The sequence below is a fragment of the Trachemys scripta genome, chromosome 3, assembly GCF_013100865.1.
Source record: "Trachemys scripta elegans isolate TJP31775 chromosome 3, CAS_Tse_1.0, whole genome shotgun sequence".
Classification (NCBI taxonomy): Eukaryota; Metazoa; Chordata; order Testudines; family Emydidae; genus Trachemys; species Trachemys scripta.
The window spans coordinates 19,939,903-19,961,923 of NC_048300.1; the positions used below are offsets into that span (position 1 = coordinate 19,939,903).

Consider the following 22,021-nt stretch of genomic DNA (forward strand, 5'->3'; position numbering starts at 1 on the left):
CAATATCACTGCTCCAGAGGCTGCTACTTTTAGAATAGAATGAGGTATTTCAACTCAGCAATTAGGGGCTGGTAAAGGTGCAACTAGAACCTTCCACAGCCTATTCCTGCCCTGTTGCTATTATGGATGTGCATTAAAACAAATTTCCCCTTCCTCAAATATGGTTATAGTAGCCAATATAGCACAAAGAAGCTTTAAGAGCTACTCGGGTGGCCTTTGGCCAATTAACTCCCCAGTTGGGTAGGGCCAAGCTCTTCCTCTGGAGTGACATTCCCATGTTCCCATTAAATGAAAGCTGCCAGCAGGATGCCAGAAATAGACTTTCTTGCTAGCTCTCTAACCAAGGGAGCTGTGGGAATGGAGACGGTAGCACCTTCTCTGTGCCCATTCCCCAACTGATCAGACTTGATTGACAGCACTGGCACAATCACATTACAAGCATATAGAGTGGGGACTGCACCACCCTGCCATCCTTTAAGGCTCAGTCAGCAGTGCCTTTGCCTTGATCCTTAATAATTACATTCAAGATATCTAGTGCTCCAGTAATGTTTTGTTACAGTCTCTGTGCATGCATACTTCCACTTCATTGGATCGATACAAATTTCAAAAGGAGCCTTGTACACTTTTTATAAGGTAAATCCAGCTACATGCAGGTCTATGTTTAATAATTTTCTTAGCAGAGGCATCAGCAGCCTGCTGTACATCCTTATATCCTACACCAGTTAGCACTAAAGAACTGGATGTGTTTTGCGGGTTTACAACACCGGTAACCTTGAAAGGCCATACTATTCTGGGGCTCGTTTGGAGTAAGTTTTTTAAAAGGCCAAAACTAACTGGATTCAAAAAAAGAATTAGGTAAGTTCATGGAGGACAGGTCCATCAATGGCTATTAGACAAGATGGTCAGAAATGCAATGCCATGCTCTGGGTGTCCTTAGCCTCTGACTGCCAGGTGCTGGGACTGGGCGACAGGATGGATCATTTGATGACTGCCCTGTTCTGTTCATTCCCTTCGAAGCATCTGGCAGTGGCCACTGTCAGAAGACAGGATACCGGGCTAGATGAACCGTTGGTCTCACCCAGTATGGCCATTCTTATGTAAGAGTTAAAATAATTTAAAATGTACTAGTTTTGTGCGCTTTATTTATTTTGCACAACCTTCTATAGCCTCACCTGGACCCTTCGAACATCCCCACCTTGTGAGAATCAGAACCTGTACAATGCAGGGTTTTTCCATTCACTTTATTTCTGCATGGCCTTGTACAACTTTAAATAACATGTGAGTCACCTGACTAATATTTCCTTAGGATGGTTATTTTGACTGTAACAGGTGACAGTCCTTTTATTTAATGGTCAGTTATCTGTGGTTCCAAAAATATTACATGTAGACACATCTGAGCTTTGGAATTGGGTTCTAAGGCGAAAGATGTGCTCCTTAGAGTGAAAGGTTTGAAAGCTGCCACAAGTAGGTACTACTAGGCTTCTAAGACAAACATGTGGCCCATGGGCTAGATGCACTCTGCCTGATGGGTTTGCAGCCTGCATGACCTATGCAGATTCAGCAGAATCTCCGGGAGCCCTACTGCACTGAATGCTAGAACTTGGATGGGAGACCACCTGGGCATTCCCGGGGCTGCCGACAGCCTTCCTGGGAACAGCGGTTACTAGGCATGCTCAGCTCTCAGAGGGGACAGGACTTGACAGCCACCGCTGGCAACATCTGGGCAGGACAGGAGTCTCCGGGGCTCCCCCTGCTCGGGGACGGGGCTTCCCGTCGTGCCCCGGGTGAGTTCTGTGGCGGGGGAGGAGTTGCAGTTTAGGACTCCGACCCGAGCAGGTTTGTCCCAATGGAGGCGCCGTAGCGTCCCCGGTAACCGGTGTAGCTGGTAACTAAGCTCGGCGCTGGGGGAAGAAGGTGGCGGCGGCGGCGGCGGCCGAGCCTGCCCCTGCCCCTGCCCCTGCCCGGGGACCATGGACGCGGCGCACCGAGCTGCGCTCCTCACCACCTCCTGCCTCAGGACACCCGTGAACCCGCGCACCAGGGCGCCGCTGGCTCTGTACGAGCGGGAGAGGCGCCCGCCGGCCGCCGCGGGGCAGCAGGTACTGCGGGTCCCCTCTCCGCCCGGGGGCCGGCTCGGCAGCGCCGGGATTGGCTGTCTCGCCTCCCGCGGGTCCCTAGGGTGGGGGCTCGCCTCTCCCTTGTGTGGGGAGCCTCCCCCCTCCTGCCTGAGCTGAGGGCTGGCGGGCTCCTGGCCGTTGGGGGCTCTCGCATGACAAGGGCCCCGAGTTACTGCGCCCCTGGGCGAAGCGCGCCAGGGCAGAGGCCCGCTGTAGGATGAGTTCTGTACAGCACCGAGCATATCACTGGGGCTCAGCAGCTAACCTAGGGGTGCAAAGCTGCATAGCCTGTCTGTGAGCATCTGGCCACGACTAACACTTCCTGTATCTTCCTGTATCTGTTGTGTAAGGGAGGTGATGCATTAGAAAACGTGGAAGTACTGGCATTCAGACCTAGCAGGTACTCATGGCTCTGATGCTGTGCTTTATGATGTTCCATCAACTCCAGTGGAGGCTACAGACCTGCTAGGAAGACCAGAGTTTAGTGTAGAGATGGCTGCTCTTTGTCATAGAATTTAAGGCCTGAAAGGGTCACCAGATCATCTGATCTGACCACCAGTGTATCACAGGCCACCAATGCCACCCTGCATGCTAAACCCAACAACCAAAATTAGGCTAAGGTAGTCCAGCTTTCAGACGAGGCAGAGAATAGGAGGAACCAAGGTACACTGAAGCCCCTGGAATGGCTGGAAATTGATTGAGAGCTATACACGTGATCCTGGCAGGAAACTTGCATCCCAGGCTGCAGAGGAAGGTGAAAGTTCCCTAAGGCCACTGCCAGTCTGATCACTTGACCCCCAATATGTTGCTTTAACATTCTCTTATGGCAACTGTAATAATACTAAGCAACAAAACACCGGAGGGGAAAGGATATATATTTTAAGTAGGGCAAGATGATCTTCTGAAGATTAGCTTTGGATTAATGGTGTATTTTTAATGCTGTATTCAAGTGAGGTTTTAAAAACAAAGGTAATGTAAGTTTTGTCTCTTAGTTTTAATGTATTTTTCTATCTGGTATGAGAAGTAATTTCTTCTATATAATAACAGCTATGTTCCCAATCTACTTTTTTAAAACAAAATGCTATGAGAACTGTAAGAGATGATAAGGAGATTATTGATGAGAAGAAGAAAGGAAGGATTCCTCCTGTAAGAAATGGGTTTTAAAGATTGGTAGGAAGTGGGATATGGTTCCAAGTTTAGGGAAAGGATGTTGAAAGGTATGAAGGCAAGAATGGAGGGAAAGCTTTAAAGCAAGAGGAGATGTGGAGTTTAGCATATTGAGAGGTAGAAATAGGAGTAGATGAGGGTAAGATTATGTAGCATCATGAGCGTCAGAACAAAGACCTTGAATGTGATGCACTAACACACTAGACACTAATGGAAGGGGTTCAAGGACATGGAGTAAAAAGGAATCCTACAAAAATGGAGACAAATTACTAAGGATGAGTACAAAAGAATAGTACGAACAAGTAGGCACAAAATCAGAAAGGCATAGGCACAAAATGAGGTACACCTAGCAATTGACATAAAAGAGGTTCTATAAATACATTAGGAGCAAGAGAAAGACAATGGAAAATGTAGGTTTGCTATTGGGGGGGGGGAGAGCTAGTAATGGATGATATCAAGCAGGCTGAGATGTTTAATGACTATTTTGCTTCAATCTTCCCTAAAAAGCTTAATGAACCAGATATATAACACAATTTATTAATATTAACAAGGGGAAAGGAATACAAGCAAAAATAGGGAAAGAACAGGTTAAAGAATATTTAGATAAGTTAAATGTATTCAAGTCAGCAGGGCCTGATGAAATTCATCATAGGGTGCTTAAGGAACTAGCTGAAGCAGACTCGAAAACATTAATGATTATCTTTGAGAAATCATGGAGGACTGGTGAGTCCCAGATGACTGAAGGGCACATATCGCATATCTTTAAAAAGGGAAACAAAGAGGAATTATAGACCAGTCAGCCTAACTTTGATATCTGGAAAGATACTGGAACAAATTATTAAACATCAATTTGTAAGCATGTAGAGGATAATGGGGTAATAAATAATAGCATGGATAAACATGGATTTGTCAAGCAAATCATGCCAAACCAACCTAATTTTTTCCTTTGACAGGGTTACTGGAAGGGGGGAAGCTGTAGATGTGATATATCTTGATTTTAGTAAGGCTTTTTGTACTGTCCAACATGATATTCTTATAGGCAGATTAGGGAAATATGATTAAATTACTATAAGGGTGAGTGTATAACTGGTTGAAAGACCATACTCAAAGAGTAGTTATCAGTGGTTCGCTCTCAAACTGGGAGCGAACCTCTAGGGGTCTGTCCTGTGTCACATATTGTTGAATATTTTCATTAATGACTTGCATAATGGAATGGAGAGTATGTTTATGAAATCTGAGAATGACACCAAACTGGGAGGGCTTGCAAGCACTTTGGAGGACAGGATTAGAATTCAATTCAATTGATAATTAGAGATTTAGTGTGAAAGCAACATCATAAAGTTCAATGAAGACAAGTGCAAAGTACTACACTTAGGAAGGAAAAATCAAATGCACAAATACATAATGGGGAGTAACTGGCTAGGCAGTAGTAGTGCTGAAAAGGATCTGGGGTTACAGTGGATCACAAATTGAATATGAGTCAACAATGTGATGCAGTTGCGAAGAAGGCTACTATAATTCTGGGGTGTATTAACAAGAATGTCATATGTAAGACCCCCGAGAATAGGAGATCATTGGCCTGCTCTACTTAGTACTGGTGAGGCCTCATCTGGAGTATTGTGTCGTTCTGGGTGCCACCCTTAGGAAAGATGTGGCTAAATTGGATCGAGTCTAGAGGAGAGCCACAAAAATGATAAAATATTTAGAAAACCTGACCTGTGAGGAAAGATTAAAAACCACCAGGCAAGAAGACCTAGGGGGGACTTGATAAATCTTCAGATATGTTAATGGCTGTTATAAAGAGGACTGTGCTCAATTGTTTTCCATGTCTGCTGTAAGTGGGACAAGAATTAAAGGGCTTAATTGCAGCAAGAGAGATTTAGGTTCGATATTAAGAAAAAGTTTCTAACTACAAAGATAGTTAGGCACTGGAATATGCTCCACGGGAGGTTGTAGAGCCCTTGTCATTGGAGGTTTTTAAGAACAGGTTGGACAAACTCTTGTGAGGGATGGTCTAGGTTGACTTGGTCCTGCCTCAGTGCAGGGGACTGGACTAGATGGCCTCTTGAGGTCCCTTCCATTTCCATGCTTCTGTGACTGATGAACTGAGTGACTTCAGCTGAAATGTTCTGGATAGATTAAAAGAGGAAGAATGAAAGTTTCTAGTAGAGAAGAATGCAGAAGAGGAGGGAAAATGGGAAATAAATTCAAGGACCGAAGATGGAAAGGAATTGACAAGAGTTGACCATGGAGGAGGAGAGAAGCTTGAGAAAGAAGGAAGAGAATTGACTTAGTGGAGGATGCTGGTGTAGTCCATCTCCTCAGATTTTTTTCCCAGTGGCATAGGCATTACAGGAGCAAGTGCAGAAATAGTAAATGCAGGTAGACAGCCAAGTTTGAGAATGAGAGAGATGAACAGGATGGTGAAAGAAAATCAAAGGAATCAAGAGTAGAGGAGATGACGAAGCTGCAGGGAGTGTGGAGGAAGAAGAAAAGAGAGGGCCAAGAGTAACAGAGAAGTCAGACAAGTTTCCTGAAGATCAGAGAAAGCATGAAAGATAAAACAAGGAAGCATCTGAATGTGTGGTATTGGAGTGGTCAGAAACAGGGAATTCGGACAGAGATTTCTAGGACAAGTTGCTAGGAAGTAGGATGAGTTGTCGTTGATTCATGGCAGGCATTAAGAGAGCACAGCTAAGCTGTTTCCAGGCTGATAGCGATTTCTCTGTTAATTCAAAGAAAAATGTTTGTCCTTTTTTGTATTGATGCAGATTATGAACTCTTACAATTTGCATTTGGCTGTTTCTTCTTAAGAAATCCTTATAGCTCACTCTTCTGGTCGAGCAGTGTATTGTTCCTGTGACTCTCCCTAACAGCACACATTCACTGAATCACAAAAAAAGGCAACCATGTGAACTGTGGAGAGGGGAGAAATGAAGTGTAAATAAAAAAATAAAAAGACGTAGTTCAGCAGGGAACCTTGGACAAACATTCTGTGCCACTCACAGCCCCTCCCTTCCCCCCAAATGCCTCAGCTGTTTCCATAGCAGGCAGCTTAGCAAACCTTGTCTACTGTGCCCAGCTGTCTTGGACAAACAAACCACCTCAGTAGTAGGCCCATCAAGTGGCAGCCTTGTACCCGAAGCTCCAAAAGATGCTCTGTTGAGGCAGCAACATTGTACAATGGTTCATTCATCACTGATTAAAATCAGGCAAGCCAAATGCCAAAAATCATCCAGAGGTCCCTTGCAAAAGGATAGGTTCATGTAGAGTTAATTTTAAAACCCAAGTTGTGTGCATTGCCATAGTGGCTGATTAACTTGTCCTTTATATTTACAATAAATACAGACTTTGAAGCAAGTGTTTCTAAAAATCTGTTATTGACAGCGTAGTAAGCACACAATGTGGTATCTCCTAATTTAGAATAACAGTTGCCAGATGGCAGTACTGCATCACTTGTGCCCACACAAATCTCTTAATGAGCTTTTTTTTTTTTTTTTTTTTTTTTTTACATAGAAGTGTCTGAAGAGAGGATTTAGGAGTTGATGTGCAACTCAGTGGAAAATAATTTAGTATTTTTCCACGGATCCAAAGCTGAGATCACCATTGTTTGTATACACAAGGTCAAAAGAAACAAAGATACCAGCAAGTAGTAGAATATTAAGCAGTATTTATGCTTGGTCTTTCATGGGCAATCTCTATCTGGACACCTTGCAGCTTCACTTCCTTGTGATTGTATAATTTAGTCTGTGTCAAGTCGTCTGTACTGTATGGAACTTGAAATAGGATGTTGGGATGAAAACTTAACTAAAAATATAGTCAAACAAGAATTTTCAGTTAGAATTTAAGATTCTATAAAAACCAAAAAAACAAACAAACAAAAAAAACCCACCCAAACTTACGACTTGTGGATAGAACTCTAAAGTGCTTTACAAAGCAGAGTAAATGTGATCCCCATTTCATAGATGAAGAAACAGTCCTGTAACTTTAAAATGGATCATTGAAAATAATTGCAGGAAACATTTTTAAAATATATACACTAACTTGTTTTTACTGTACATCTTTCTCCAACTTCCTGCAACCTTAAAAGTGTTATGAATAATGTGATTATCTGGACCTAAGTGGCTGTTGGTAAAAGAACATGTAAACGGATAGTCTAGTGTAGGCCCCACCATTCCAAAATTTGATCTCCATAATATGTTGTTAAAATGGGGATTTAACTCTTTTTGTGTCAGATGGCTACTTATTTTCAAAATGCTTGTGGTAATAGAAAGTAAGGCTCCTCATGCATTGGTTAGTCTTTTTGCATTTATTTTTATACCAGAGGAATTCTTGTTTAAAACAAAACAAACAAACAAAAACCTATTGTGTTTATACAGGTGAATAGGCTGAGGGAACTGGGATTATTTATTCTGCAGAAGAGAAGAATGAGTGGGGATTTGATAGCTGCTTTCAACTACCTAAAAGAGGGTTCCAAAGAGGATGGATCTAAACTGTTCTCAGTGGTACCAGATGACAGAACAAGGAGTAATGGTCTCAAGTTGCAGTGGGGGAGGTTCAGGTTGGATATTAGGAAAAACTTTTTCACTAGGAGGTGGTGAAGCATTGGAATGGGTTACCTAGGGAGGTGGTGGAATCTCCTTCCTTAGAGGTTTTTAAGGTCAGGCTTGACAAAGCCCTGGCTAGGATGATTTAGTTAGAGATTGGTTCTGCTTTGAGCAGGGGGTTGGACTAGATGACCTTCTGAGGTCCCTTCCAACCCTAATATTCTATGATTCCATGAAAAAATTACCGGTAAGTGTAATTTTGACTTTTCTGAAATATATACACTCAGAGTCTGACTGCTGTTGACTTCACTGGGTCTGGAATTTGCCCTGTAAAGTATACTTTATTATTCTGCAAGTAGACTATTACAGCACCGATGCCATATGGTGAGTGGCATCAAAACATTTACATTTTTATCTTTTCCCTGATCAATGCCACTTAATAGTTCGCTAATATTAATACAGTATTTTCAGTACTATCTGCCAACAGCAACTGTAAAGACTTTAATGGTGACTACAGTTCTTCCAGGCTTCTTCACTTTATGTTAGGCCTGCTTTTGCCCATCTCTGTCTGAAACACACAGCCCCTGTCTATGCTAGCTAGAGAAATGGTGTTGGCATCTTTATCTCAGAACTATGGTCAATGAGTTTTTCTGACTAGAAAAGAGCCAGAATTGTTTCCTTGGCTAGTGCAGACAAGATTTAACTGTGTAACATCTTGTTTTAATAAAATGTGCTATAGATTAGGGTTCAAAATATTTTCAAGGGGGAGGAAAGATGAGGAAGCTATACAAAAGCTACTGACTGTGCACAACTGGCTCGGGACAACACTTCACAGCGCTCAGCATATGATTCTGGAAATGTAGTGATAAGAGGCTATTTAGGCACAAAAGTCTGAAGCTCTTCCTCACTTTGGGGGAAGGAATGTATGTCTGTTGAGTAATGCAGCACCTGTTATCTAAGCAAACTGCTTGCTGGTCACTAACTTTTTTCTTATGGTTAGAAGGAAAATAATTCAATTCTTTATTTTTTAGGATGATTTTGACTTGGACTGTAATACTGAGAGACAGCAAAGCCCCACTCTAAGTGGGGACTGTGAGGACTGGATAGACTTTCCCAAAATGTGCCACTCAAATCAGGAATATTACTTGAAGCTGGAAGAGCTGAAGAATGCCCACCTGGAGACAATGGCAAAACTGGAAAACATGTATCAGAATAAGCTGCATTTGAAAGGAGTACAGCCCCTGGACAATAAGGATGCTGCTCCCAGTTTGTGTTATAGGTAAGTTTAATAATTATCTCCGCTTCTGTATTGCTTTTAATCTGAGCATAGAGTTCATGGCCAGAAGGGACTATCATCTCATTTAGTCTGATCTCCTGTATATGCCAGGCCACTAATACCACCCAGACACCTTCACACTATGAGCAACAACCAGAATTAGACCAAAGTATTACAATCCTTAGGAGATTAAAGTATTGTGAGCCACAGGCAAAGAACAGGAGGGACCAAAGTGCACCAATGCCCATGGTCCCTGTAATGGCAGGGATCTGATGAACTGAGATGCACACGCAGATGATCTCAAAGCACATTGAAAATATTAATGAACACTGCACTCTTCTGAAGCAGGGAAGTATTACTATGCTCATTCCACATGTGGATTCTGAGGCACAGAAAATCTAATGACCTATTTTTCAAAGGTGCTGAATACCCTTAGCTTCCATTGAATTTACATCTGAATATCAAGGTTTAAGTGACTCCCTCAAGGCCACACAATAAGAATGGCAGATCATCATTCATCCAGAGATCTTAAAACACTTTGCAAGTATTAAGTAAGCCTCACAACTTCCTTTGGCGGGGTAGACGTTATCCCTATTCTATAGATGAGGAACTGAGGTTAAAGTGACTTGTCCAAGGGCACACAGTGAATATTGACTCCCATTCCTCTGTCTAGCCATCATGTTTCTCCTCCAATTCTGTCTCTTAGGAAACAAGAACCAAATCCTATCAAATATTATTCTTGCCTTTCAAGTGATACCCCTTCTCTATTTGCAAGCACAGCCATATGTTATATTAATTTTGAATATTTAAACCACATGCAGACTCTGGATGGAGGACTTGTTTGTTTTTACAGCAGAAGTACCCAAGCTTTTCAGGGTAGCAACCTTCCTAACCCCTGTTCAGCCACCCCGCCCCCTCACCCTCCGCCCCCTCTGGTTGGGAGCGGGGCCGTGACTCCTGGGGCAGGGATGGGAAGGTCATGGACAGGGTAAGGGGGCCAGGGCTGGGGGGTCGACCTGCAGCCGGGTCTGGAAACAGAGCCACAGCTGGGCTGCAGTGGGAGCCAGCTGCTGGGCCCACAGCCAGGTGCGGAGCTGTGCTGAGGCTGGGGATGGGGCCAGGCGTGGGGACGGGAGCCGAGGCTGTGGCTGGGGATGGGCCCGGAGCAGAGTTGCTGGTGGGGCTGGGTGGCGCTCATTCCCTGCACTCCATGGGGGCTGGCCCAGGCCTGCCAGATCCCCTGAACACTCCCCCCTGCTCCTTTAGGGGGCCGTGCCCCACAGTTTGGGGACCTCCGTTTTACAATAAGGCTCTTTGCTATTAACAGTGCTATTTACAACATCTCTCCATGGCTCCCCGGAAGCGGCGACATGTTCCTGCTGCTCCTAGGTGGAGGAAGGGCCACGGGGGCTCCATGTGCTGCCCTCGCCCCAAGCACTGGCTCCGCAGCTCCCATTGACTGGGAACCGTGGCCAATGGAACTGCGGGGGGCGGTGCCTGCAGGTGAAGGCAGCACACAGAGATGTCTAGCCACGCCTCCGCCTAGGAGCAGCAGGGACATTACCGCTCGTGGGGAGCTGTCCGAGGTGAGCGCTGTCCAGATCCAGCACCCCAACCCCCTGCCCCGAGTCTCCTCCCACACCCAAACTCCCTCCCAGAGCCTGCACCCCCTCCTGTGTCCCAACCCCCAGCCCTGAGCCCCCTCTTGCACCCAAACTTCCTCCCTCTTAGTTAATAAGAATTTTTGACTTACCGGGACCCCCCCATTCTCCCAACATGCCAGATAACAACGCTTTTACTGTATTTGAACTACCAGCCCCAGCCAGAGATGATGCATCTGGTTATTGTTGTTGATCTTAAAACAGAGTTCTTTTTTTTTAAACACTTATTGTGGTAGTGTCTTAATGCCTCAACTAGGTCAGGGCCCTGTTGTGCTAGGTGCTGTACACACACATAGTAAATATGAGTTTCTGCCCATCCCATGCTGCCCAGCCTCTACACTCTTGCAAAAAGTGGAGTAATGCTGCTTACTGTCTTTGGTAAAGTGCCTGGTAATTTACAGATGGGGAAAAAGAGTAGAATGATTTATTGTTGGCTTTTGTCTCAAGATTAAACCTGTTACACCCAAAACTACTTTTTTCCTTTTTTAGATCAATATGGGATAAGAGCTCATTTCGGCCTCTGAATTTGCATAAATCTTTTTCTGAGCCTGACTTAAATAATCTGTCCTATTCAAGTTTATCTGATGGGTCTGATGCAGAATTAGAGTTGGAAGAAGAAAATGGTAGTGAAACTGGGTCACTGACATTTGCTAAGGAGCAGATCGAAAAAATGTGGGATGGGTTTTCTGTGGACGACTATGTCTATCACACTAAACGTAGCTTACCAAATTCACCAACATTCAAAATGATGGGGAAGAAGCAGCAAGAGTGGTCACCAAAGGTCACTGTGCCTAAGCCTTTCCAGATGACTATTCGAGAAGCTAAGAAAAAACAACAGAATGTCAAATCAAAGTCACAGATAGAAATGGAAAATAATTTATTGAAGAAACAACTAGAGGAAGAAGCAGAGTGTCAAAAGAAATTCAGAGCCAATCCTGTGCCTGCTTCCGTCTTCCTTCCGCTCTATCATGAAATCATGGAAAGAAATGAAGAACGCAGGAAATTTGTGAAAGAGAGAAGCAAAGATATTCTTTTGGCCTCTCAGAGACCATTTCAGTTTATCAGGAGGGAGGAGCAAAGGAAAGAAATTAGGAAAATGCAATTAAAAGACCTTTCATTGCCTGAAAAGAAAACAAAATTATTCCAAGCAAAACCTGTCCCTAAATCTGTTTACAGTCCAGCCTTTAATGATAAGTTAAAAGAAGAAGAGCTCTATAGAGAAATTAGGATCCAAATGAGAGCTGAAGAGTTGCTACGTAATTCTTCTCTTCCCAACAGCAGACTGGCTAGTAGAACTATCAATAAACCGAGGAAACAAAAGTGCAATCAACAGAAAGAAGAACTGGAGCATAAACCAAGGATCAAATCTAGGGTTCCAGACTTTGAAACACTGCACCAAAAATTCCAGAATAGGCTCCTGAAACAGAAACATGTGAAACACATCACAGTTTGTGAACCCTTCAATCTTCGTACTCCACGAATCCCATCCAACAAAGGGAAGATTCTGCAGGACATTCAAGCAGATGAAGAAACATTAAAAGAAACACGCTGGCCATATGCCTCTCCAAGATGCAAACCTCGAATGAGGTGTTCAAGTGCAAGTTCATCTCCCTTGGGACGTGAGCAATCTGAATCTCCAAGAATCACAGAGTCTACCAAAAGACGAATACAAGCTATAAGGTGAATAGTCCAGTAGTATGTTACATACAGTACAAGTTAATTTATAAATCCTTGAGAACATAGACTGTTAGTTTATGCCACCAAATATTTAATTCCATGTTTTTTTCATTACTGCTAGTGGTTATTTTCATCTTTTGATGATGTTTTCTAGCTGCTGTAATACACTTTCTTTTCCCATACAGACATTTGAGGAAAAGGACTATAACAGCCTATTGGTTCCCAATATATACCTGAAGCCCCCACTTCTCAAATGAAACATAAATATTCCATTGTCTTGTCCCACCCTTGTTTCCTCCTTCCTCTTCTCTGTTGAATTGCCTTTCACAGAGCCTTCCTTATGTTCTCTCTAGATTAAAATTAATTCAGTCTTAGTTTATTTTTCCACTCAGGAAATCACTTGAGGAAAAGAGAAAGCTGGAAGAAGAGCAAAAAAGGATCAGAGCAAAGCAGAAACAAAGAGTGAAAAAACTGCAAAAACTTATAACAACCCGGGCTGAGGCCAATGACCCACATCAGAGCCTAGCTCGGATGTCTAAATCCAAATTAAAAATGATCAGGTATTCTGCTATATCCCCCAAATCCTGAACCTCTAGATGCAAGTTGTATGTTTAACATACAATCCAGTAACAGTATAAACCATGTTAATGTAACTATTCATGTATGTCATAAATTAGACATTGTCAAAAATTCTAGATAGAAAAGGGCATGAACAAATACAATATTTTGATCAATCGGAAATTGAGACCTGGTGTCCATTTTGATGAATTCAGGTTTATATGCTGTTCCTTAAATTATTATACCACAAATAACAAGGCAGGCTTGTTTTTAAACCTGCATATAATCTGAAGAGGGAAATAGGAGTTCTCTAATAAACTAGGGTTACCATATTTAAAAAATAAAAAAAGAGGACACTCCACGGGCCCTGGCCCCGCCCCTTCCCCAAAGTCCCTGCCCTAACTCCCCCTCCTCTCTCCCAACCACGCGAAAAGGGCTGCCCGAGCGCTACCAGCTTCACGGTTTGCCGGGCAGCCTCCAGATCCTGCGCCCCTGGCCGGCGCTTCCCCAGCGCAGCTGGAGCCCGGGAGGGGAAGCACCTAGCTGGGGGCGCAGGGTCTGGAGGCTGCCTGACAAACCGTGAACCTGGTAGCGCTCGGGCTTCGGGCAGCCCCCTTGCCTCCGGACCCTGTGCCCCCGGCCAAGCACTTCCCCTCCCAGGCTCCGGCTGCTGTGCTCCTCCCCTGACTCTTCAGCTCTGTTTAAGAGCTGAGCTGCCCGAGCGCTACCAGCTTTGGGCAGCCCCCATGCCTCTGGATCCGGAGCCCAGGAGGGGAAGTGCCTGGCCGGAGGCATGGGGGCTGCCCAAAGCCGGAGCGCTCGGGCAGCTCGGCTCTTAAACAGAGTCGAAGAGTCAGGGGAGGAGCAGAGCAGCTGGAGCCCGGGAGGGGAAGTGCCTGGCCGGTATTTTCCCAGACATGTTCCGCTTTTTGGCAATTCTCCCCGGACGGGAGTTTGATTACCAAAAAGCTGGACATGTCCGGGAAAAACCGGACATATGGTAACCCTAAATAAACACTGTTAAATTAACGTGTAGCTAGTACAGTTCCAGCTTTAACTCCACTCTTACAACTTTCAAATTGCCAAGGAAAAAGACAACCATGTTTTCTCTTTCTTTTTTAAAATTTAACTTCATATTTATGTTTTTATATTCGGTGTCTTCTGCTTCCTGATTGCTGAGCAAATATCTTTTTTACTCTGATTTGGGAGTCAAATCTAATGAGAGCAGGAAGTGGGGCAGATGTATTACATGACTCTGGTATGTGTCTCCATAGCTTAACAGGAGGCGCATGGGACGCAGGAAGCAGGCATGGGGGAGGCAGCAGTTGTGTTTCTTTGTAGAGCAGGCAGAGGAGAGTGGGCAGCGACAAGGCCAGAGACCTTTTTCTAATGGATTGTGAATCAGAGTACTGCTAGGGGAGAGGGTCCTTATGAAAGGTGCTATAACTTAGTGGCTAGAGGATAGGACTGGGACTCAGCAGAGGTGGATTCTAGTCCAAAGCTGCTGCGTGACCTTGGGCATGTGACTTTTAATTCTAGGTTTTGGTTTCCCCTTTTGTAAAATGGTGAACATTTTTTTCTTGCAGGGTGAATGAATGAATATTCATTAATATTTGCAGTGTATTTTGAGATTGTTGCACATCTTTAGTCATCTATGCTAAGTATTATTATTATTTATTATTACTATTACATGGAGGAGATGATAGCAGCATTAACAGGTGGTTGTTTATACAGTTCTGTAGATATGCAGGATGCTTTAAAAATGACATGGGAAAGATGTCTGCTCTGCAACTAAAAATGGAAGGCACCTGGACTTTTTCTGTTTTTGAAAGATAAATTAAAACATTAAGACCAAAACAAAAAAGAAAGATGTGGGACTCTCATTAGTTGAAACATCTGGCAAGAGATATTAACACTCCTTAAAGTACCAATCTTCCGTGGTATATTCTAACTTCCCCAGCTCTTCCAAAAGCCTCCATCTCTTAACTTTTCTTAGAAAAACAATTATATGGGATTGCTATCAAAATGAGAATGCAGCAATTAAAGGAAGTTCAATATAAATTGAAAATCCTAAAATGTATAAAGGGCGCACAAGTTAGAGCCCTGAACTTATGCTTTTAAATTCATTTGTAAGGACATCTACCTTTTTTTCCAATTGATTACATCAAAAAACATTAAGTGTTCTTTAGTTTTCCCATTGTCAAAGGTACATGGTTGCTCTGGTAAAAGAACTTGAGGCAATTAACCTGGCGCATAACCAATGTAAAATACATAAATTTTGACTTTAAAAACAACAGCACGATGTTCTGTCTGTCACAAGCAAAGTAATTTGCAGCTACTCTAGGAAGTTGCATCTTGTAGCATAGCCTGGCCTTTCTGCTACCACTTCTATAAATAATAACTAAAGACAATCCATTTAATTTCTGTGTCATGCTATATTTATAATAGGAAACATGAGAAGCAAAGAATGCAAGAGTATCTGCAGGAGCGGGAAGAAATGGAAGAAAGAGTAAACCAGAGGCCATTGCTTTTGGAAAGAGCCACTCAGGTTGTCTTCCTACCTTGCTCTCATTCCTTAATTAAACTCATCTCCAAATATTGCCTAAGTCAATGCCAGTGTCAGTGCTGAATATTTTTTAGAGGATGTCTGAAAACTTTTGTAGGCAGGCATGTCAGTTCCCCTCTGACTATAAAACTCTGCCTGGTATCTGTCCCCATGAAAATAAAATTATATTACCATGCATTGCGCCCAGCACTCATTGCTGCCTGCTTAGAGAGGCGTGGGCCATCTTCCAAATAACATTTTTTCCCCTCCATTTTGGCTTGTGTGTGAGGTGAAGAAGGGATACTGTGTAATTAAACTGTAATTATGACTTCATTATTTTTCCCACAAACACATAACATGCTTTGCACTTAACCTGCACATGAATGTGAATGCTGAATATTTGGTAATGTGACTGAGGTTGTAACTAAAGTTTTGCATTATTAATGTGATGTGTATAGTGATTTCCGTATCTTAGAGGCAGAAGGATATTCTCTGTGGCAGTGCAGAGTTTGTCACTGTCAATGAAAATGGGCTGTATGGCCATTAGGTCACAGTTAAGAGGTATCTTGTAAATTGGCATTTCCTTGCCTTTAAGGGTTTGTGTTTTGGGAAGATGTCTCACTAACAACACTTTATTTAAAAGGAAAAAGTGTTTACCCATGGACTGGAGTTGAGAGATGCATGTCTGTGGAGTGAAGGCTCTTTGTGTGTCTTTGAACATTGTGAGGCATGTAAGTTGAGGTTGATGTGGAGGTGTATCTGGGCTTAACTGACTTCCTGGACAACTTTATCTCTAAGTTGATTAAGGGGGTGGTTGATTAAGGGTCCTGTCTCAGAACTAATTCCGGTCTAAATGAGGTCTATTTACTGCTTAGTAGCTTTCCCTTGCCATGAACAACTTATGAAACAGACCTGACCGTCATTAGAACAGATAAGTGTATTATGCTGGAGGCATCACAGTAAGAGCTAGCCAGCAGTACTGATTGGATGTTTCATAAGGTTTGTTTGAAGGGAAACTACTACTATTAAAACTAGAAATACAAATATGCAGAAATTAAATGATCGATTGTGACTTAAAATAATCTCTGGAGGCCTGAAGAAGCAATGAGTGTGGGGGGGTTTTTCCGCTTGTATGAACTAAAGCATATTTTCCTCACTGCTATCTCACCATAAAAATCAAATCAATCCTAATAGATTATGGTCCAGCCTAAATGGCACGAGGATTTGACTTACTTAATATGTACCGCACTCAAGCCTCTGTTGTCCCAAATGGAATTGTCATTGGCTAGTGGTGTTGCTCTGCCCTTTGTGGAGTGTATGAGTAATACTGCCAAACAAGGAGTTCGGAATATAATGGTGCTTGATAATTTAATCCTGTTTGTAATGTTACCCCATAACCCTACAGTACATTATAGAACATTCTCTGTGTATTCTTGACACTGAAGAGCAAATCTTACATCTCTGCCCCATTTCTGATGGCATGAAAAACTCAAAAGAGAGTTAGGCAGCAGAGGCTCCTCACAGCTATGGAATATGGTTTTATATATATATGCTATGTTATAACACAGAAGAAAGATGTATGTGGGCATGTTGAGGGTGTGGGTCCATGCACAGCACAGTTCAACAGGGTCACAAACCCACAGAGAGAACAGCAGGTGATATCATTCAATCAGGCCTGTCTGGGCCATTGCCTTGGGCTATCTATGCATGTGGGTTTGGAAGGGAAGACTCTATCCCACCCAACCTCTGTGCCCTTCCCTTGGGCAAAGCCCTCTTACACAGGCTTTACTTGCAGGATCGCAGGTCTGTGAACTTTTCAATAGTGCTCTAAAAGAAATTCTGCCATTTCATATTCATACTGAGTATCACTCTGAATTTGAGGGGATTACGATGGTGAAGGGCAGTGTTCTCAACCAGGGGTATGCATATCACTGGGGGTACTCAGAGGTCTTCCAGGGGCTCAGGCATAAGGGGATACATCACCTCATCTAGATATTTGCCTACTTTTACAACAGGCTACATAAAAAGCACTAGCCAAGTCAGTACAAACTAAAATTTCATACAGACAATGACTTGTTTATACTGCTCTATATACTTACCATACACTGAAATGTAAGTACAATATTTATATTCAAATTAATTTGTTTTATAATTATATGGTAAAAATGAGAAAGTAAACAATATTTCAGTAATAGTGTACTGTGACACTTGTATTTTTATGTCTGATTTTGAAAGCAAGTAGTTCCTAAGTATAGTTTTAAGTGAGGTGAAACTTGGGGTACACAAGACAAATCAGACTCCTGAAAGCGGTACAGTAATCTGGAAAGGTTGAGAGCAACTTGCATAAGGTACTATGCAACCTAATTTAGGGTATAGGAATCTGGCCCTTAATAATACATTATTTTTTAGAATGCTGTAATTTTTTTTTTATATAGAAAAATGCCAGAATAGCAGCAGAAAAGCATTACTCTGATATACTGAGAGAACTGGGGATTTGTGAGGACTTCCTTTCAAAAAACAGTCAAACTGCTAAATTGCTGGACCAGCCCAATGCCAAAGGCTTTGGAAGCTGCACTGAAGACAGAGAAAGGTAATAGTTACCAGTAGTTTGTTGTGGTGGTTACACACCTAGTGATAGCAAGTTTTGTTTTAGTTTTAGAAGACAAAATTATTTGTATTGTGGAGGTAACTATTTGGCTGCATATACACCTCTACCCCGATATAACATGAATTCAAATATAACGCGGTAAAGCAGTGCTCCGGGGGTGGGGAGGGAAGGGGCGCACTCCAGCGTATCAAAGCAAGTTCGATATAACACGGTTTCACCTATAACGCGATAAGATTTTTTGGCTCCCGAGGATAGCGTTATATCGGGGTAGAGGTGTAGTTTTTCATTTTTCAGTGTTTCTATAAAAAGTTTAATTCACAAAAGACAATGAAAATGATATGCTAACACAGTAAATTTGTAATACAATATCCTCTTAAATATTTTAACACGGGGTATATAACTTAATGCACATTTTAAAAAAAATACATTGCTCTTTCTCCCCGTTTAAGTTTTGTTTCTGAACCTTTGCCAGAAATTCTGGCAGGTTGCTATGGATAGATATATATATTTTTAATAGAATGTTGTTGGGGTGTTTTTTATAAAAATAAATATTTTAAAAGTGTTAACTTTTCAAATGTTCATTAAATGCTTGGATAAAATATATTTGCCAACTCTGCATAGCTGTTGCTGGGATTTGGGGGGCTGTGCAGGGCGGCCAGGTCTATAATGTGTCCTACATTGCCACTACTGAGATCCAGAGACTGTTGCTTCCTGCAGGATGGGGGGACAGGCAGCATTGGGAGGCTACTGCAGCTGCTCTGCAGTGTAGAGAGAGGAGGCCTTCTTCCCCATTGTTAAAACCCTTGAAATTCTTATATTTTATAATTTTTTGTTTTAGTTTTCAAGAGTTTAATGTTTTCTTTTTATCCACATCAGGGGGACAGGGAGGGAAGGGGTGGAAATCCTGGGGGGTTGGGTTCCGCCTCTAGGAAGGAGGCTGCAGAATGTGAGCCCACCCTACAGTGGCCGCTCCTGTCCTGGGAAGCTGGGCCCAGCTCCCCCTCCGGGCATTGCGACCTGGTGCACAAGGTTGCAGCGCTGCTCAGGTTTGGCCTGGCTGCCTCTTTGTCAGGAGGCGTGGCCAGCCCAAATTTGTGTGAGTGGTGCTGCAACCCCGTGTACCAGGTTGCAACTTCCAGAGCAGGCAGCTGGGCTCAACCTCATGGACAGGAGCTGCTGCTGCAGAGTGAGTTTGTTTCTATTCCATGTTGTCTTGCATTTGTGAAAAATGGGGCTCTACCCATAGCAAATAACCCCCTCCCCCCCAACCCGGAGAGATTGACTCTTATTGGCAGGATTTGGGCCAGAGTACTTGAGTTTTATTCCTTTAAAACTGATTTTTAACACCCCCCCCCAATCAATAATTGCAAATCTTCATTTTTTTAGTCTTAATGAAGATAAAGTTCAAGAAGGAGAATCCTGTGATGAGCAGAAGGCAAATCCTCACTCTGACCAATCTTGTGGGGAGGCGGAAGAGGAGAAGGCAAGCTCACAGTCTGACCAATCCTGTGAGGAGGAGGAAGAGGAGAAGGCAAGCTCACAGTCTGACCAATCCTGTGAGGAGGAGGAAGAAGAGAAGGCAAGCTCACAGTCTGACCAATCCTGTGAGGAGGAAGAAGAGGAGAAGGCAGGCTCTCAGTGATCATGATGATGAGGACGTTGTGGAATGTGAGGATGATAAGTATGAAGATGGTTTAGAAGAAAAACCTAACTGAAGCTAACTGAAAGGAAGGAAGACAGACTTACTTCTCTTATTGCGTTGGAGCTCAACACACATTTCATTGCTGGCAATGGGTATATGCTAAAGAAAAAACTGACTCTTGGTGCTATGGACATTTTGAACTGCATACATGTAGGTCTTGTGTGAATTTCCATTTGTTAGCATAATATAACTTCGAATGCTGAATTTGCTTTTTTTCCAGTGAGAAAAAATTATCATTACTCATTTCCATTAGCAGTTGCACTTGTCAGTGTATGCTGTATTCTTTCATTGCATGAGCGCATTTCTGTGTTCAGAAATACTAACCACAGTTTAAAACTCACTTCTTCCATTCCTGTTGGCTAATACTTAGGCTTTTACATTTCCAGCTCTTTGCCTTCATGCTGACAAAATAGGGTGGGAAGCAGTCATCACGAAGGAGAAAAGTGGTGTTACTCCATAAGCAAAGATCTTAGAGCAACATTACCTCTTATTTCAGCGCTTCTAGGATCTGCTCAGTTTTAACCAGCCCTGAATATATTTTCCCATTATGGCAGTGGACATTTGGGTGTAACTCTCATTAAGGATGATGATAGGAGTTTTTTGTGTAAATCCTCTGGCCATCATTGGCCGAGTTGTAGCCAGGGACACCAAAATGCCAATTTACTATGCAGCTGGACTGTCCTTTCAACTGCTTAATGAATGCTCCTTTTAATATAATTTATTAATAGCACCTCACATACTAGGGCTCTTGGGACGCTGAACAGGATAACAAAACCATGACTCATATACAATAAACACATATGGAGCCCCTCATTAAACTTCTATAGGACTTCGTAATGCTAAAAGAAGGGAGAAGGAACAAATTTGAACCATGAACTTCAGAAGCAGTATTTGTATTTTTGTTATACTGTGGATTATGTATTAGAACAAATGTCTAATCAGAGCTCCAAAATCGTGTTCTCTGTATGATATCTTTAATCTCCTTTAAGAACCATTCCAAGATCATGTGAAATAATTCATTGTAATGTAATAATGCAGATTAAAACTAATGTTCGTTAGTTTCTTTATTGAGATAGTTAAACAGATACTGTAAATCAAGAAATTATTACATGTGTGAAAAATACAACACTTGCAGCTGTATTTAATATTTTTTTTTGAGTGAGTAGAAGAAAAGGGGTTTAGTAAACTTAAGTAGTCTTTCTCCTTGTATTTGCTACTCAGCCCATCAGCTTTCCTCTTAGGCTACTCCTGAAATAAGAACCCAAATGAAGACATGAATGCTTCATATGGAGAGCACCTTCTGGTTCCCTCTCCTATTCTGTGCCTGGCCTTCCTACTGTTCTCAGTCATTGCCAACGTAGGGACAGAAAAGAGAAATATATCTGCATATTAATAAAAGCTGCTGAAGAGCTTCAAATAATAGTTTGCAAGCTAAATAAAGGATGATGCAAAATATCTACACACAGCACATACACCCAAAACCTCTTGGGTAACCGGCAAACATTAGTAAGTTGCATTTTTGTCTGAAACCTAAATTAAAAGTGGTTTCAGATGCTTTTGTAATCAAGTATTAGGGTTTTATTTTCCTTTTTTCTAACAAGTTTTGTAATACTGTTAGCTTATTTCTTCTTTGGTTAGATCTGCATCAGAAGACTTTCACTAAAATTTGAATTCAGATAAAGTATATGTAATTGTCATGTTTCTAACAACTGTGAAATTTTAGCACAAATGTGTTTAAATTTTGAAAAGTTAACTTTAATACTTGATGAACTTCGATTTTTTTTAAATAAAATATTCCTTTGGTGAAGTGTATATGTGTAAATGTAGTAATATAAAATAAGCATATGTTAATATCTGACAATGAAGTCAGACAGTTTAAAATCTCTAATTAGTCTGAGAAATGTTACACTAGAAACTTAAGAAACTGATTTGTTTGGGTTTTTAAATTAATTTGTTCATCCTTCCACGATCAGAACAAGATTTTTCAGCTTTAGTCCTTTCTTTGCTAATATTGGAGGCAGTAGTGAAGGTAGGTGTTGCTGATGCACTGTTAATGCAGAGTTGTTTGCACATCATGAGCTGGGATTTTTGTGTTGCTGTATACTTAATATGGAATGCTGATGGATTTTTACGTGATGCTACTCAGAAAGTGACTGTAAAATG

General features: G+C 42.2%; 1 protein-coding gene across 3 annotated transcripts; it reads left to right on the forward strand.

Moving 5' to 3' along the window:
* Positions 1-1,935: 1,935 nt before the first annotated feature.
* On the forward strand, positions 1,936-21,688 carry FAM161A (FAM161 centrosomal protein A). 3 transcript variants are annotated; one of them, XM_034764257.1, is made up of 8 exons: positions 1,936-2,099; positions 8,863-9,110; positions 11,258-12,448; positions 12,838-13,005; positions 15,452-15,551; positions 17,984-18,138; positions 19,543-19,687; positions 19,784-21,688. In XM_034764257.1, the coding sequence occupies exons 1-8, from the start codon at positions 1,971-1,973 to the stop codon at positions 19,796-19,798; spliced, it is 2,151 nt and encodes a 716-aa protein (XP_034620148.1). In that variant the 5' UTR covers positions 1,936-1,970; the 3' UTR covers positions 19,799-21,688. The 3 variants fall into 3 exon arrangements, with proteins under 3 accessions (XP_034620148.1, XP_034620147.1, XP_034620149.1); XM_034764256.1 differs by having other exon boundaries at positions 1,937-2,099; positions 19,543-21,687; XM_034764258.1 differs by lacking the exon at positions 12,838-13,005 and having other exon boundaries at positions 1,938-2,099; positions 19,543-21,686.
* The last annotated feature ends 333 nt before the right edge of the window (positions 21,689-22,021 follow it).

Coding starts and splice junctions, on each gene's coding strand:
- FAM161A (XM_034764256.1), top strand. CDS start 1,971: ATGGACGCGGCGCACCGAGCTGCGCTCCTCACCACCTCCTGCCTCAGG. Junction 9,111..11,257: donor GCTCCCAGTTTGTGTTATAG/GTAAGTTTAATA, acceptor TTCCTTTTTTAG/ATCAATATGGGATAAGAGCT. Junction 12,449..12,837: donor AGACGAATACAAGCTATAAG/GTGAATAGTCCA, acceptor TTTTCCACTCAG/GAAATCACTTGAGGAAAAGA.